Raw genomic sequence first — 16,600 nt, 5'->3', positions numbered from 1 at the left:
ATTTAAATTTTACATTTAATCTGACATAAAGATTAAACGTTTATTTAAGTCTCTAGTCTTGTGTTTGCATACTTTAAAAGAAAAGGACTCCCTGCTGGTGTTCAGACAGTCTGCAGACATCTCATGCATATAGTATGAGGAGGAGGACAATATCAGTTTTGGTTGTTTTGTGTGATTGAATGAATTTAGGCAAAGTTATTGTTGTTTTCCTCTCTTACCATCACAATAACTATTCATACTCTATTCAGTAAATGTAAAGTATTGAATATTATCCGCTCTGCAGCAGCTTATTCTAACATTCATTCAATTCACACCTGTTCTGTGGACCTCTGGTCTCCTGTTGATCTCCCCCCCATCCCCCCGCCCCCCTGTCCCCCTGCACTTCAAACAACAGCAAATATTTGAGCTGCTGTAGAAGTGTTAGCGTTCCTCCTCAGAATCTCCTGACGGCTGAAATGCGAGACCGCCGTCGGTTCTGTTTTGTTGGCGAGGAAAGTTCTGAGTTAAAAATAGGAGGAGGGAGGAAAATGATTTATGGAGAGTTGGCAGAGTTGTGTTATCATCCGCACGAGTTGGGAAAGTCTCACCTCGCGAGCCAGCAGATGTTCACTGTCCTGATAAATGTCTCGCCTGCATCGCCTGGAATATTTTGTTCTTCTCGTTGTTGTTGTTTTTCAGTCTGACTCGGAGGCAGCAACCATCGCTTCTCTTTGTATTTCGCTCATGCATCAAATATTAATCTGCCAGTTTTATATTTTGGACTCATCATCTATTCCGCCTGTTACGTGGTTGACTGGAGACGTGTGCGGCTCCTCTGCTCCGTCCGTAGAGATTTCTTCAGTTTGGTTTTTGAAGGGTTCCGGGTTTGACTTAACCACTCTGCATGTTTCATTTATTATTTCCCTTTGAAGGGGACGAACTCATTTACAGTGCAGGGACACCAGGAAGTGTTTTTCCTCGCAGCGTGTGACGGCCTCTGTGGCGGGACGCCCGTATGCCTGTGGCACCGATCTCATTAAGCTTCATTTTAATTAGTTCTCTTACTGTGTTAATATCTGACTGTTCGGTGGGACTCTGCCCTCTGGATCCTGAAGCCACTTCCTTTGAAGGAGCCGAACACGCTTCAAACACGTGCTAATTAAAAACAGCGGCGGCCTCGTTGGCGGCGGGTTAATGGCAGCCGCTGACATTTTAAGAGAACAGCCTTAATGAACTTCTCCGGTTGGAGTGCGCGGTGCCCCTCTCATGCTCAGTCAGTTAGCGGAGGCTGACGTGTGCAGCCCGTGTTCAGGCAGGTCAATAAAGCATTGGCTGGAACCCCAGGGAGCCGTGAGAGCCCGTTCAGCCTGACGCTCGTGTGTGTGTGGAGGAAGAGCAGGGATGTGGCGAGCATCACAAATGAAGCTCATTGAAAATTAATGGCTGGTTAGGAGATGAATATGGAGTTTTAATGCGTCTTAGTCTCCCAGCAAACTGTTATTGCATCATTCATGTTGAGAAATAGCATATTACTGGCTCACAAATGGGTCGGGCTGCAACAACAGCAGTCGTGTCCGGGTGTAAGAAGTATTCACTTCCTTTATTTACTATATTAAACATTTCCTTTACAAATAAAGTTTCTGCATTCAGATTAAAAGTTAGTATTATCAGCAACAGCAGAGTATTTGTTTTCACTGGTCAAGTGGATAAGTGACCATTGTTTTGTTTGTAACACAGCTAACATGACAAATGTGTGGCGAGGCAACAACACACACAAGGCTGATGTCAGTAGAAGAAAATACTACTGGATTAAATGAAGTGATTGATTTCGGTTAATTAGGTTTAGTGCGAGGATCCATCCATTATACCGTTTATCCTTTGAGGGTCTCGGGGGGGGAGCTTGAGCAAATCCACCCGTATCGAGGACTGACGCACAGAGACAAGATGTCCGATAAGAGTCTCCAATAAATCTTACCCTGATCCGCAAGTGGTTTGGAGGAAGACACTGAGAAAGTTGGGATTCGAACCAGGAACCTTTCTGTGAGGTGACAGTGTGTGGGGAATGTGGGGAATATGCATTCAATTCAACAAAGTAGTAAATCACATGGATTAGAACTTGGAGTTCACTCATGTACTGGGTTATTCATCAGTGATAAACAAAGAAGAACTACTTGTTTGTTTTCCATTAATCTTCCGCGGCATCCGAAGAAGTGGGATTGAAACCCAATAATAAAATCCATCCATCCTGCGACTTCTGTGGGAGACTCGGAGGAAAGGAATCGTTCTCCCTCCCGGAGTCGTTTATATTCAAATGAAGCTCCTCAGTGCATTTCTAATTAAAAGCACCGTGGCTGGCTGCATTCGATGGCAACTGGCTGGGGCCGATGCCATTGAGGGGAAACAAAACACCAGCTCCCTTCAGGGACAGGTTGGGGCAAACATGTCGGTGATATTGTGTCTCACTCCGCTTCGCTCTCCTCCCTCTTTGGAGGGGTGAAAGGCAGGGGGGGGGAAACAGAGGGGGATTAAGCGGAGGAATCTGTCTCGGCTGATTGAGCAGATGAGGCTGAACTTTCCGACAGGGGGGGGGGGGGGGGGGGGGGAATAAAAGGAATGGGATGATCAGAGAGGGAGAAAGATGGAAATGGACTCCCTCGCATAAAGTCATTACCATAACGTTATGTTGGGTAGAGAGATGTGGGCTGCTGGGGGGGGACTCGATTTAAACCGCTGCATCGTGAGTCGGTCATAGGTTGGTTTTATTTATCCACCTACAGTGAGAGATAATTAGCAGACAACCAAAAGCTTTTAAAAAACACGCTTTATTAGCCAGAGCCTGGTGTGAGAGTGGCGACTGCTTTGCATACTAACTCGTGCGGGCCAGATGGGAGACTGTTTGTGCCGATCGGCCGAGACGGAACCAAATGCGAGTTCACCAGTGGGTGAGTTATGATTTTGATCCGTTTACAGCACGGAGGATTAGCAGCTGCCTCCTCGATTACCGTCTGGCTGTTGAGGTTTATTAGAAGTCTCGCACCACGATGCACAGTCTTCCAAGGCCCCGTGACCCGCTCCCCCCCCACACACACACAGAATCCTAACGCTGTGCAGATGTTTTAAAAGCAACACTATTCTGTTTTCAAAATGAGTTTGCATGTTCTTGTTCTATGTAGCTTTGGTGAGGAGGTACCATCTCCTGTGAGTAGTGCGTAGTTGACGTGTGGCTGCAGAGGGCGCTGTTGTTCGGTAAATAGTTGCATTGCGTTAAAGTCGAAAAACGAGATATATACAGTATATTACTTTCATACCGGGGCATGTGTGTTGTGTTTATCATTTGATATCCATGTTCCCAGAATGAAGAATGAACTGTAGTAACTTCAATGATCCTTAGACATTTTATAAGGGCAAGATTATTTGTCCAAAACTTCAGTTTAAGACCTAAAACCAATGGAACTCCCATCACCTCCACTGTTGTTTGTGCTTAGTGGTAATTGGCTTAAAGCTCCACTCTGACAGTGGTTTCCTCTTCCCCCAGATGTTCCAGTGGCTTCGACCGCCATCGGCAGGACTGGGTGGACAACAGCTGTCCAGATGAGGTGAGTGTTCCAGATGTGTGATGACCAGAGGGATTTCATCCAGCTGGCTCATGGAGATAAACACTAGTGTGTGTGTGTGTGATGGAGCTTCCTGGATGATAGATGCAGTCGGCTGTAGCTCCACTTAATTACTGTTCCTTTGGAAAGAGAGCACACACTTGAGACATCTGTCATCTTTCAGACCAAGGACAAGATGTGCGACATCATGGACACAACATCCCTCTACCCCTTCACCACCACTGCTGTCGCCAAAACAACGACCAGGAGCAGCGAGGCCACTTCAGGCCGGGACCGACCCTCCACCACCCCCCCTCCCACCAGTGTCCCCACCGAAGGTAAAGAGCTGGAACAATGCCACGGTGCACAGTGTGTCAGAGCCCAGAGCTTTGTTTAAACTGCTAATGGACACTCTTCCCGGGCAGAATGCTCAATGAAGTGCCTTTGCTGTAACCGTTCTTTATTGGTATTGATGCATTTCCTCTTTTACAACCTGAACAAGACACTTGTCTCTTTTGGGGAGAGCGTCCCTCCAGCTCTCCACTTAAGATAAAACAGAAATGATTCCAGATGGCAGGCAGCGGAGCAAAGTGCAGCAGCTGCGTTTGGACCCACTTTTTAAACAGTGCAGAGAGAATCAGGACAAATCTTACCAGTCCAAAATAGATGCACCCACACAAACCTGTGATTATGTTGTTTGGCTCTGCTGGTTCCAGACCAGTCTTTTGTTTGATGACATCTTCTTCTCCTAGAACATTCATTCTCTGACGATGAGGCTTGCCCTTTTTTTAATTTAATGGATGAATAGTCAATAGTAATAGTAGTTTAATAGTAAATCACATGGAGTATTTAGTACAGTTCCAAACAGTACAGCATACTTAGAAATAGGGACATTTTAAAATACACAAAGCACCAAAAATATAAAACAATGTATGGTTATATCAGCCTTATGCTCAAAAGTGCCAAATGGTAAATGTAAAACTAAAACTCTGTCTTCCCCAAGTCTGACAACAAACTTAAAGAAAAACTTTCTTGCTTTTTCTTTCATTGTTGATTCCCTAAAGGTTAAATAAAAATCTAAAATCGGTCACATATGTTTTCAACCAAACTTTAACAGGATATGTATCCAAAGCTAGAATACTTCATGCGTCAGTCCTGATGTGCTTCACTTCCTCTTCTTCCTCGGCGTTCAGTTTCTCCTCCTCACTCAGCAGAGGTCTGGCAGGTCGTGCTCTTTTGATATTGCGGTTTAAAGCCTGAAGCACATGATTCACTGCACCCCAGCAGGAGCCTAACCCCGGACCATACTGCAGAATAATCTCTGCATCATCTGATGCAAATCCTCCTGGAACAGGAGCAGACGGAATGCTTCTGCTGATGATAGGAAAACGACCAAGGTGTCCTCTAAAGTTTGTTTACTTCCATTTATTTCTCCTCTGTCTCTGGAGAAGTGAGGAAGCTAGAAGCTACAGAGGGCTGGATTTATTGGGCCCATTTTCACCTCCTTCTACTTTTTATGGCTTTTCGGGAACCGTTTTTGAGTCAATGGGCATTTTATCTTAATCAGCTCCAGATGTGAGGCAGCTGAATCAAAATGAAATGAAGGAGCCAGTTAACGACTCAGGTTCTGTCAGATAAAGTCAAGTCACTGTGGGTCAATTGTAGACTGTATAAAGATGGATGAAGTGACTGCAACACCAAAGTGAAGCCACACGTCACCGAGTGGCTGGCTGCAGTACATGTTTTAAATCCTTCCTCCATGTTAGTGGATGGGACATAGACCAGACTATACATTTAAGTTATGAAACCCACAATTCAATCCTTCTGCTCATTGCATCTCAGGCTTCTTTCAAAATGATGAATTCCATAAAAATGCTCCTGAAAATGTGATTTGTGAAGAGACTGTTTTGTGCAGAGTTGCTGTGTCTGCAGTTTTACTCCACCTCCATTGTTGAGCTTTTTAAAGCCTCCCACGTTCAGGCCTCAGTTGTCCATTATTTCATTTTCTCAAAAAGGCATTTACTTCCAGCACTAACCGAGGCAGGAGCCGGTGTTTTTCTCTAATGCACCTCGGTCACGGGGGCTGTGTGTTTGAATGGACGCTCCATCGCAGCTGGGTGTCTCGTGGACCGCTGTGATGGGGATGGAGGCAGCGAGTTTGGATCGGCTGTGAAAGCTGTCCAGCTGTGAGGCAAAACACGACAAGTCGTCTTACACATCAAACCAGGGTGTGGCGAGAGGAGTAAAATGCCTTTGGTGTGTGTGTGTGTGTGGGTGTAGAGGAGATCTAGGGGTCATACTGTGGTATTTGTTGGGAAGCCAACCCCGAAAAACTCCCGACTGTTGACATGTACAGAGGATCAGTTTTCCTTCAGCGGTATCTTCAGCTGCAGGGGTCAAAGGTCAGGTTAGAGGGCAGGCTGGGTGGCTCATGCTCTCGCCGTCAACCTGCAGCTGGGTGGGAAATAAAGTTGAAGTGAGAAGAAAAGAAAATGGTATCTGTGTTGGTGTTTGGGTGAGAAAACCTATGATGTCATTTCTTTCAGGATTGGATAACACGACATTCCTGCAGTAAATTCTTGTTCAGTTTGGGTTGAAACAATTTCTGTAAAATAAGTTTACTTATCGGCAAATATAATCGAGAAAACAATATGTCAGTGAAAGGCTCATATCTGTCAACCAATAACATTTTTTATACATAAAATTAAGCACTTAAGATTGATTTGATTCATTTCTAGTATGAAGTACTTCCAGGATAAAATAAGCAGGTACAGAAATGCTTCTTTTCCTTGAACATAAATTAGAGCCTTCACTTCAGAGTGATTGACTAAACTTTATGCTCCACATCTCACTTAATGATTTGTTCCGACGCCAAAGATGTGTCTGCCTTTGCTCCTTTTGAGAAGTGAAATAGAAATAAATCATTCATTGAAATCTCTCTGTGTGTGTATGTGCTGAATTTGCATAATGCGAATCCTATGGCTGGTGTGAACGCCCGCTACCCTTCGAAGAAGTGGGTCACGCCACATTTCCATATCTCGCACGTATAGTTAACCCCAGACTCCTCGAGTGTGTTGAATTATGTATACCAAGCCATTATATTCAAAGCATGCATTTTTAATCAGATTGTAAGTATAGTAAATTAAATGTTGAAAGGAAGACGGTTCACTAATGAAAGAAGCTTAATCTCATTATGGGACCCTCGGGGGGGTTGTTTATTTACTCCGACCGTTGGAAAACAAACTACAAAGAGAAATATTGATCACTTTGTCTGACGCTCGTGTCTGTTTCTGTCTCTGTCTCCGCAGATGATACCAAGATCGCTCTGCATCTCCGAGACAACCAGGGTAGGTGTGTGTGTGTGTGTGTGTGTGTGTGTGTGTGTGTGTATGTGTGTGTGTGTGTGTGTGTGTGTGTGTGTTGTGTGTTTGTTGTGTGTCTTGTTTTGTTTGCATCATTAAGGTATTGGTCCCTGATTGCTTTTTGATCTTTTTGGAGGACGTGTGGTTTAATCAGCTGATAAACTTAGTCCAGCAGTCGACTCTCACACTTTACTTTCCTCTCAGGGTCAATTACAGTGTCTGGGACTGTGTGAGGGAAAAGCAGGAGGAGAGCAGAGTCTTTACTTTGTTTTAAAGGTTTTCCTAAAAGACACAAAGGCAACATGTTAAATGTTATGAATATAATGCGTTTAGAGAAAGAATTTCATTTGTAAAACTTTTCTCATGTTGTTATCATAGTTGCTGGTTTTCAAGTGGTTAAACTGATATCACTTAATTTTTTCTTTGCGAGTAGCTGATGCTCCACAACATCTAATAGGGATCCTAAAAATCTATTTGAAAGATTAATGAAAATGCCACACAGTGTCACCTACCTGCCACAAATGTGTTGTTTTCAGTTCTATGGAGCAACAAATTGCTTCAGTGTATGTAATGTGCAAAACATCCCAAACTGTGATTTCCAATTCTATCAGTTTGTTTTGGACACGGCCTCCCAAATATTTGGTTTCCTGCCTGAGAGGAAATCGTAAATCTGCCGCTTCCATCTCACTTCCATTACAGCGACGCTGCATGTGTCCCATCACCTGAGCGAACGCGAGTCGGTGCCCGGCACTGTGATGATATCTCTCTGAATTTCTTTCCCTATGTTTCAAACCGTTTTTTCAACACATCCCTTTAAAAAACCTTATTCAAGGTGAAAAGTAAGTTACACTACAACGCTATTTGACCTTGACTGTAAGGTCAATGTCGGTGAGGTGAATACAGCTGAAACAGGATTGAGCCATCTTGGCTCAGGAGGTGTCTACTCAACACCACCGATCTGCAGCATCTATTTCTACAGAGGCTGAGTTATACTGTCGGTTCCTCTCAGTTTCTGTTGTTGGCCTCCTCAAACCCATTATGGCCGAGTAGGAGAACAACTGAGAACATCTGTGGAACTGAAAAAGAAAAGTTGGCTGCTTTTCCACAGCTCTCATTGTCCTCTCCAAATAATCTCTAAAGCATTGTCGAAGAGCTCTGGGTAAACACTGATGGACAGCAGTCTCCTCAGGTTTGAACTGTTAGGACAAAGCGGAGGACAGTGTGTCCCACTCTGCCCCGGAGGGTCTTCAGAGACCTCCCACTGGATGTCTAGCTGCCGGGTGTGTCCCCGCTGTGTTTCATCATGTCCCCCCCCGCTAACCTAGGAACGCCGCAGACATAGCACATCGTCACATTGTTTGTGCTTCCAGCTCCTCGAGAGATGACTCACGGTCTCTGTAGCTCTGACATATAAACACGGGGAAAATGTGTTTTCTGAGAAAAATAAATATAAAGTCTCCTCCTCAGACTGTGAGCACGAGGATTACACACAACAGGGAAAATGTCACCGTGTCCTTTTCTCTGTTGTTCAAGTTCTCTGAAAAGTATGACTGAGTTTTCATCACTTATACTTCAAAGGGTTTTGGGGTTGGGGGCTGGAATTCATCCTAAAATGTTGTTTTTCCAGTTCTGCATCCATCGCATGTTAGAAACTTCATTCTCTGGAAATGTTCCTATTTCACTAAGAGGACTGGAAGGAAAAGTTCTGGTAAAAGTCTGGAGCTACTGACTCAGACATTTGCTTTCTCTCTCTTGTCTTTGCTGGAAATCAATGAGGCGGTGGGCCGGGGGGAGTGGCTACTTAAATATGGGGAGGAGTCTGTGTGTTTTCTCCGTAGATGCAAACAAAGATTACCAACAGGTTAGAGGACTCTCTTATCACCTTCAGAAGAACTCCACAGCACCTTCTGGGTGGCTCCAGCACTGTGCAGCAGAGAAAGTACTTAAAAAAGACGAGTGGGGACTTCCAGGGCGCGCTGAAGGACGGGCTCATTATGCAGTCACTACATACAAACCTCTTCAGTTAGCAGCGCCAGGACTGGAGGCCAAGACATTATCTATAGGCCGGCTTCCTGCTCCTATCAGGACCATACGCCGCCAACCTTGGCATTGGATTACCTCTTCTGCGAGAGAGGAGAGCTGCACATGAATACACAAACAGAGGAGAGCTAGAGACTAAAGAATCTAAAACCTTGAATCCTCTCTCAAATTGAAGGAAATCACAGAATTTGACCGTATTAAATAAAGTACATTTTGTAACATGGGAAGATTTACAGTAGAAATGTCACTTTATATCTCCTGAGATAAAATATCTGTCCTTTTTTTTAATTTGGTGACATTTAGAAAAACTCTGACAACAATTATCCCCATTTTAAAGAGCGGGAAACTGGTGAAGTGTGACTGCCCCCTGCTGGTCAACAAGGGAACCGTTTTTTGTTTTGTTTTTACCAATAACCCAGTATTAAAGCAACGTGAGCAAAGAGATTTTAAGTTTATCAAACATTACTAACCATATGCACCTCATGTCATATTTATTTTTTCAGCTGAGAGCGCTGTGGGCAGGAAGCCTGGAACACACCCTCTGCACACCGGCCTGATCCTCGGTATCCTGCTGGTGATGCTCGTCATGATCGCTGGTGTCCTGATCACCGTCTACATCTACCATCACCCCACCTCCGCCGCCAGCCTCTTCCTCATCGAGGTGCGTACAGCAACACCGTAGCTGTTCTGGTGCTTTCATACTTGTTGCCTTCTCTTTCCAAAGGTCAGAGATGGACTTGATATTGCTGTGTCAGCTATCAGAGAATGTCACAGGACTCAGCTCCCACCTTTACCCTTGATGACACTCTGACCTTTATTGCATTTATTGACACTCTGACCTGCATTACACTGATTCTCTCTTCTCCCCCCACTGCAGAGACGCCCGAGCAGGTGGCCGGCCATGAAGTTCCGCCGGGGGTCAGGTCACCCGGCCTACGCGGAGGTGGAGCCGGTGGGCGGCCAGGAGAAGGACGGCTTCATCGTGTCCGAGCAGTGCTGAGGGGGAGGTGGGGGTGTCCGCATCCCTGCTGCCTCCTCCCCACCCCTCCTCCCCGTGCCGGTTCTCTACATCCTCCTCCTCCTCCACCAGGACCCTCCAGGATCTGCTCGTCACCGGAGGAGCCCGGCGTGGACTCCTGTAGACTTGACGTGCCGGCCCATTGAGCGCTAGATGAGACAGGATGCAGCGAGAAAACCCCTGAAAGCCGATTCCAGACAGACGTAATGCCAGGAACCGACCGACGGAGGGAACAGCCTCCACATCACCACCTCGGTCTCCATTGGTCCAGAGTTTCTTCAGCTGCTGTCACGTTGCCATGGAGGGATTGTACGGCCCGGCTGCTGCTGGCGTGTGTGATGGGGGGGGGTAGCAGGGTGAATTATACAATATCTATATTTTCTGAAACAATTACAGAGTATGTGAGCAGAGATTTTTCCACTCTATTGTCGGTGGGGTTATACAGTATAGGCCTTTGTATATCCATCAGGGTTTCGCCCCTCTTTTCTTTTCTTCTCTCTGTCTGTTGTTTTCACGGGGGGGTTGGCACATGTATCTGTACAGACCGTCTGTATTGCTTTTTCAATACAACCAGCAGACGTGATTGACTTTTCCACAGGCCCAGGCCCAGGCCGCGTGATGCGACTCGAGCTGAGCCTCCTCCCGTCAGAGAGAAGCTCTGAAACACCTCGTGATGTTCGGCTGGTTTTCATTTTACTGAGAAATTAAGTGTAAGATGTTTTTTAGTTTTTTTTTGTTCACTGAGATTATATATCGGTGGGGTTTCCTTTTTTGAGTGGGTGATGGGCAAGCTCTTTCCTTCTCTCTTTTTCGATTGGTTGTTTGATTCCTTTTTGTCATTGAGACCATTTTGGTTTTCAGTTTTCTGCATTTTGTTTATTATTTTTTTTCTCATCACTGCCGTGCCATTTTCTTTCCCTGATGAGGGTTTGCACATTTTTTCCCATGCACATTTCTTTTTTTTTTCTCATTTGACATGTGGTTCTAATGCAAAATTGCAAGACAGGCGCTTGTGAGTGTGAATATATTTTCTAAGGTGTAAGTGTGTGTGTGGTTGTGTGTGAGAGTGTGTGTGAGTGTGTGTGAGTGTGTGTGGATGCAGAAGAGAGCGGTTTACACAAGAGACTGGATATCCACCTGCTTTACGGGTGCGTACGTTTGAGCTGGCTCTGCACACTTGATTCTTATTGATTTGAATCTTAAGTATCTGGATACATTGGAGTTTTCTTGATTATTCTTTTTTCACAGTGTAGTTTCCTTTTCCAAGTTTGTTGCCAGCATAACCAGTTGTGTGTCCATGTTTAACAATCACGAGCAACTCATCAATACAAACGCACACATGTACATACCGAGGCCAAAACATTTGCAGATTCAGGTAATCCATGGCGAACATTTGTAGAATAGCAGTAATAGTACTGGAGAACTTTATTTTTTATGAGTGGCCTTTTTTTCTGTACTTTTTTTACCTAAATGTGAATATTGTTCCAATCGTTTCTGTCACCGATCAAAACTCGCAGCTTCAGACTGAGCAAATTCAAACTCTCATTTCTACTGTTAGACATTCTTTTTTAAGACAAAATCATGTTTTACACCAACGATTGTAGATTCATCTTACCGACGCCATCGATATCCTGGAATCCTACTGACAAATTAAACGTGCAATATCACCCCCGTTCAGTTTGACACTGAAAATGCACCTGGATATTTTTTTATTTTATTCTATTCACACTTTGTCAGCATCACATTGAAACCAAAGACTATTCAGCATCTGAGCGTGTTTTATTTTCCAGCATTTACCTCAGTCTCCCCTCGGCGCCACCTCATTACCCAGAATACCACCACACACATCAAACAGCCCAGTGGTGGGAAACAGCTGCCATTGACTATGTTGTTCCTCTAAAACCCTCCCACCAACAGTGATCATCCAATCAGCTTTGGGGTGCGTTATCAGTTTAGAATGTAAAACAACCTGTTAAGTCTCTAAAATATAATTAACCTGATTTTAAAACACTTCCAATTGTTTGTGCTGTGTTTTCAGAATCCCTTCAAAATGTGGAATTATAACAAAGAAAACTGCACTTCTGTTAATTAAAACAAAGATGGTGGTTACCCCCCAAGTTGGGCTCATCAGTTTTATCATGCAGCAGGTCAAATCTTTTCCTTACAGCCGGTTAGAAGAGTTCTTATATTCTGAAAACAGCATCAGAACAGCAGCAAGATCTGGTTAAGCCAAGAGCGTATTATACACCAGGGTTAAAGTTAGTTACCTTTGCCAGACCAGTCAGTTAATGAGTCCTCTTCCTGAAAACCTTTCGGCTTATGCTTATTAAAGGAACAAAATAACTTTTGTTTTTATTATAGGTAGCTTCTAATATGTGTCTTTGGGAGCTGGAAACATCAGTTGGACATAAACAGTATTCTTTCTAATTTGGCACAAAGACATTGTTTGACAAATTAATTAAAAAAAATTAAACAGGTGAATCTGCCAGCATGATCGTTTCAAAAATAAAACACGACATCGATCACGTGACTTACGTTGGAGAACAGAAAGCTCGACAAGCATAGCAACAGTAACCAAGGAGGCGTGGCTTGGCTGGAGGCCGCCTCCCATCAAAATCTACGATCTAAATGTGATGAGCGCCTTTAATCCTCGCTACACACCCAAAGATACACAAGCGCCACAATGTCTGAATACCAAATCAATGACTCACTGGCTGTGTCCATTCATCAAACCTGTCCCTCCGTCATAACTCTCACTGGTGTCGGCCTGAGAGAACAAACCTCTGATTTTAAAACCATATATTTTATGACTCCTCATAACTTCCTGCAGCGTCCGGGAGAGAGCTGATGGTTTCATTCATCAGGCCACTGCCTACAGATATTTTTTAAAGGAGACATATGATGCTTTTTCAGTGTTTCTTTGCCTCCGGTGGGTTATATAGTTGTTGTTTTTTGTCATCCCCTTACAAAGTTGACCAATCAGAGCAGACAGGGATAATTTGGGTGGTCCTTAAACGGACAGGAGCTAAAACTAAGTGTTCGAGACAGAGGCTGAAGAGAGGAGCTGCAGAAATGGGACAGAATGAAGATTATGTTTTCTTAACATTAGCCTTTTCAAGTAATAACCCAATTGAATTAATGAACCTAAATATGCACATAATGTGTCTCCTTTAAAATCTTATCAGATTCTAACCATGTGAAGAGATGCTCTCGGAGGATGTTAGGAACATCTGTGTGTCGTCCGCTGCCACCTGAAGCACCAAGTGTGATCCGTTCTCAAAGTGCAGGCGGAGAATGTGGCTGAGTTGAAAGCACTTACGATGACGCAACAGGAGGTTGTGGAGCAGCAGAAACCATCACTCGACTAATTGCTCCCACTCCCACTTTCCCAACGTGTCGTTTTAGATGATGACGAGTGCTGTTGTTGCTATGGGTACCTGCTGTGTGCCGCTCTTCATCCTCAGACTCTCGGGTTGGAGCGAATGACGAAGGCTCGAGCTGAATGTGAAGAGCTCAGTGTGAAGAAATGAGAATTGGGATTTTTCTTTTCCCTCCCGGCTTTGTTTTGTACACGTTATCATGGCGATCCACAGCACACAATAAAAACCACACAGTATCATGGCTGTCTGTAATTTCTGTAACTACTGTTGTTTTGCTTACATTTAAGATAATAAACAATGTTGTTAAAAAGTCACAATTGTGTAAAAATGCTTTTTTTTTTTTCTTAGCAAACTTTAGATAGTATTTCTGGATTGTATGAGCACTCTAAAAAATATATATACATAATCGATTTGCATCATGCAAAAATCCCAAAATATTATTTTGGTACAGATTAAGTTGTGGTTCTGGTTGTTAGTTAGTGTTTCTCTTTATATTATTTACTTTACAACCAAGTGAGTGCAATGGTCGCAAATTCCTTCAAGACAACCAATGCCACACCATCTTTGACAAAACCATTATAACTTGGGAAGTCGGTTTGGTCCAATGTAGGTGCCCTGAAGTCCCTTTTGCCTGGGGCCCCCAGAGTCCCGAGAGACGGCCCTGATGATCTGTATCAGCGCTGATCAGGGGCGTTTCTAGGGTTGAAAGAAAGGGGGGGCTAAAAGAAGTAGGAGTTCAATCTTGCCTTCTATTTTTCTTCCACAGATGGCGACATCATTCTGAAGACCCAAGCCTCCCCTGTGTTTACGGGTGACGATGTCACCTTGTGTTGTCAGCATCAGAGCGGCAAACACAAACAAACCAGCTTCTTTAAAAACGGAGCATTGATTGACTCTAACAGTTCGTCCGGTTCAGACCGAGTCATAAAGATGACTCTTAAGAATGTGACACGGGAAGATGAAGGCTTCTACAGGTGTGCGTCCCACGTCAGACAACTGCAGAGTCCAGAGAGCTGGTTATCAGTGAGACCGGACAGAGGTCAGCTGAACATCCGTCTTGACTTCCTACTTTCTACTGCATGAACGACAAGTCCAACAGGTGGTGAAGTAAATGATTCACTGCCTGTTGTATTTTCCTGAAGGTACCAGAAGTTCTGCACTTGGAGCTGCTGGCCAGTTTCCAAACAGGAAGTTCCAGCAGGGGTGCTTCCTGCCACCAAGTTGGATGTGACGGAGGTGCAGTGGGACCTGTCCTGGATGGAGATGTCCAACCTGTTGGAAAAGGATTCTTATTGTGGCACTTAAAGGGAAACTCTCTTCTGAAGCCCAGAGAAAGTATTAACTATTGGGTCAAACCTATGAGAAAGCTCAGTCAGTGCTGCAATTTGTAGTATTTGATGGTCACATGTCAAAATAGTGCTGCCTGATATATTTTTGAATTGAATTAAATGAGATGTTTAGGATTTATAAGGATGACTACGTTTGCTGATGGTGCAGATTTGATAGCTTCCAATACAAATGTTATTGTTTCAGTTGTCACATTTGTCAATGTCAGTACTCTTGCACATTTAAACGTCTCTCCTTTGAGTACATTTTGAAACTAAGAATCGTATTTGTTATATCTTATTATCTAATCATTAATATAATTGACTGTTCTAAATCATTTTACATGTATCATTTCTCCTGTGTTTGTTCGAGGTTCCATGTTGTTTGCTCCCTTTGAATCGTTACTTGCTATTTCTTGTCGTCTGAAGTTATAAAAGTCATGGAGATCGTCGTGCTTGTTTTATATCTTTTAAGGCAGAACAAACAACTACCAAGAAACTAAAAATAACTATAAAGATTAACCAAACAAATACAATTTGACACAAATCCACTGCAAACAGACAAAAAAAAGACTAAGAGACACAACACAAGTCTGAAGTGGCACAAAATGGCTACAGAGAGACACACAAAAGTACTACAAACAGACAAGAAATGTAGAAAGAGAGAGAAAGAAAGAAATACTCTACATATATATTCTACATGCACCTGATAATATATTTCCATTCCGCTGATTGACTAAAATAGATTTTTAAAATTTCACAATTTACTTCGCTAATTTAGGCTCTGGATTTAAATGCTTAATTTTTTTAGAAAGACCCGAAACCATTATGTGTCTGTCAAGATAATTAAGATGCATTATTCCTCATATACTACACTGTTTATCATTTAAAAGAAGCACATTACTGTAAAATAAATACCTGTGCATGCCTTTAGAAGCCAACATCTTTGGTAGTAATTTAATGCAGTCGATTTTATTTTCAGTTCTTCTCTTTATTGCATTAGAGGATGAAAAGGAACCTGAGAAGAATAGTTTTTTCCATTTTGTTTGATAAGCAGGGGTTTAAACAAACTGAGCTATTTCTAATAATGTAGAAAATATTGGCTGTGTCAGGGATTACATCTCTTTGCGAGGACTTCACTCTTATAATGACTGATATAACTCACAGTGTGAGCAACAAAGTAAAGACTCAAGATCATCCAGTGCTGCTGTGTGCACACAGTTTGCCAAAATACAGTATAAATATGACATGGATTTTCAGGAAAGCATTTGGTCTGAGTTACCAGAGGAACAGAGAGGTGATGTGAGGTGCAGGACAGAGAGCAACATTAATATTACAGCCCTGCACTGTAAGACATGCTGAAGAAGAATCTGTCAAAACATCCGGTCAGAATTTGATCTCATAAAAAACTTCTCTTACATAATGAATGGTGTGTTATGTTGACAAAGAAATGAAGTACAAAAGGTTACTCGTACAGTTCTTGTTATCTTTGTACAATAATACAAATTTCTAAAGAACATCTGCAGCAGACATTGGTTCTTTATTGTCGTTGATATGCCGTTCATATAAAGTGAATATATTCCAAAAGCCTCTATAGCGGTCAAACCAGTTAGGCCTCATTGATAGACCATGTTAGCTGCCAATTTGTTGCATTCTGCATTAATAGATCACTACAAACAGTACACGTCTTCTTAAATAGACCTAAAATCGACTTTAGACAGAAAGATGTTAAGGATCTCCAGTACTAAGAATCTAAAACAGTAAAAATTAACTCTGAGATGTTTTTGAAATCTGACCTTCAAAATCATACTCTCATGCCATGTGTAAGGTAGGGCAGTCGGTGGATGAACAGAATGTGTGTCCATTCATCATTGAGGAAGATATCAGGAAGTCCTACTGACAA

At 43.2% G+C, this 16,600-nt stretch overlaps 1 protein-coding gene and 1 long non-coding RNA gene across 4 annotated transcripts in view; both read left to right on the top strand.

Annotated features, from left to right (window-relative positions):
- The window catches only part of plxdc2b (plexin domain containing 2b), a 73,146-nt gene extending 59,457 nt beyond the window's left edge, over nucleotides 1–13,689 (top strand). For all 3 annotated transcript variants that reach the window (XM_053412494.1, XM_053412495.1, XM_053412496.1), the window contains exons 10-14: nucleotides 3,515–3,575; nucleotides 3,757–3,910; nucleotides 6,881–6,919; nucleotides 9,478–9,635; nucleotides 9,852–13,689. In XM_053412494.1, coding sequence (XP_053268469.1) covers nucleotides 3,515–3,575; nucleotides 3,757–3,910; nucleotides 6,881–6,919; nucleotides 9,478–9,635; nucleotides 9,852–9,974 — 535 coding nt within the window. In that variant the 3' untranslated portion in view covers nucleotides 9,975–13,689. The remainder of the gene's footprint in view (nucleotides 1–3,514; nucleotides 3,576–3,756; nucleotides 3,911–6,880; nucleotides 6,920–9,477; nucleotides 9,636–9,851) is intronic.
- A 462-nt stretch (nucleotides 13,690–14,151) lies between these two features.
- LOC128425995 (uncharacterized) lies at nucleotides 14,152–15,149 on the top strand. Its single transcript, XR_008333211.1, has 2 exons — nucleotides 14,152–14,411; nucleotides 14,515–15,149. It is a non-coding gene; the product is annotated as an uncharacterized LOC128425995 (long non-coding RNA).
- Nucleotides 15,150–16,600: the final 1,451 nt, after the last annotated feature.

Source organism: Pleuronectes platessa, chromosome 20 (assembly GCF_947347685.1).
Source record: "Pleuronectes platessa chromosome 20, fPlePla1.1, whole genome shotgun sequence".
Lineage (NCBI taxonomy): Eukaryota > Metazoa > Chordata > Actinopteri > Pleuronectiformes > Pleuronectidae > Pleuronectes > Pleuronectes platessa.
This window is presented reverse-complemented; position numbering and strand designations above follow the sequence as displayed.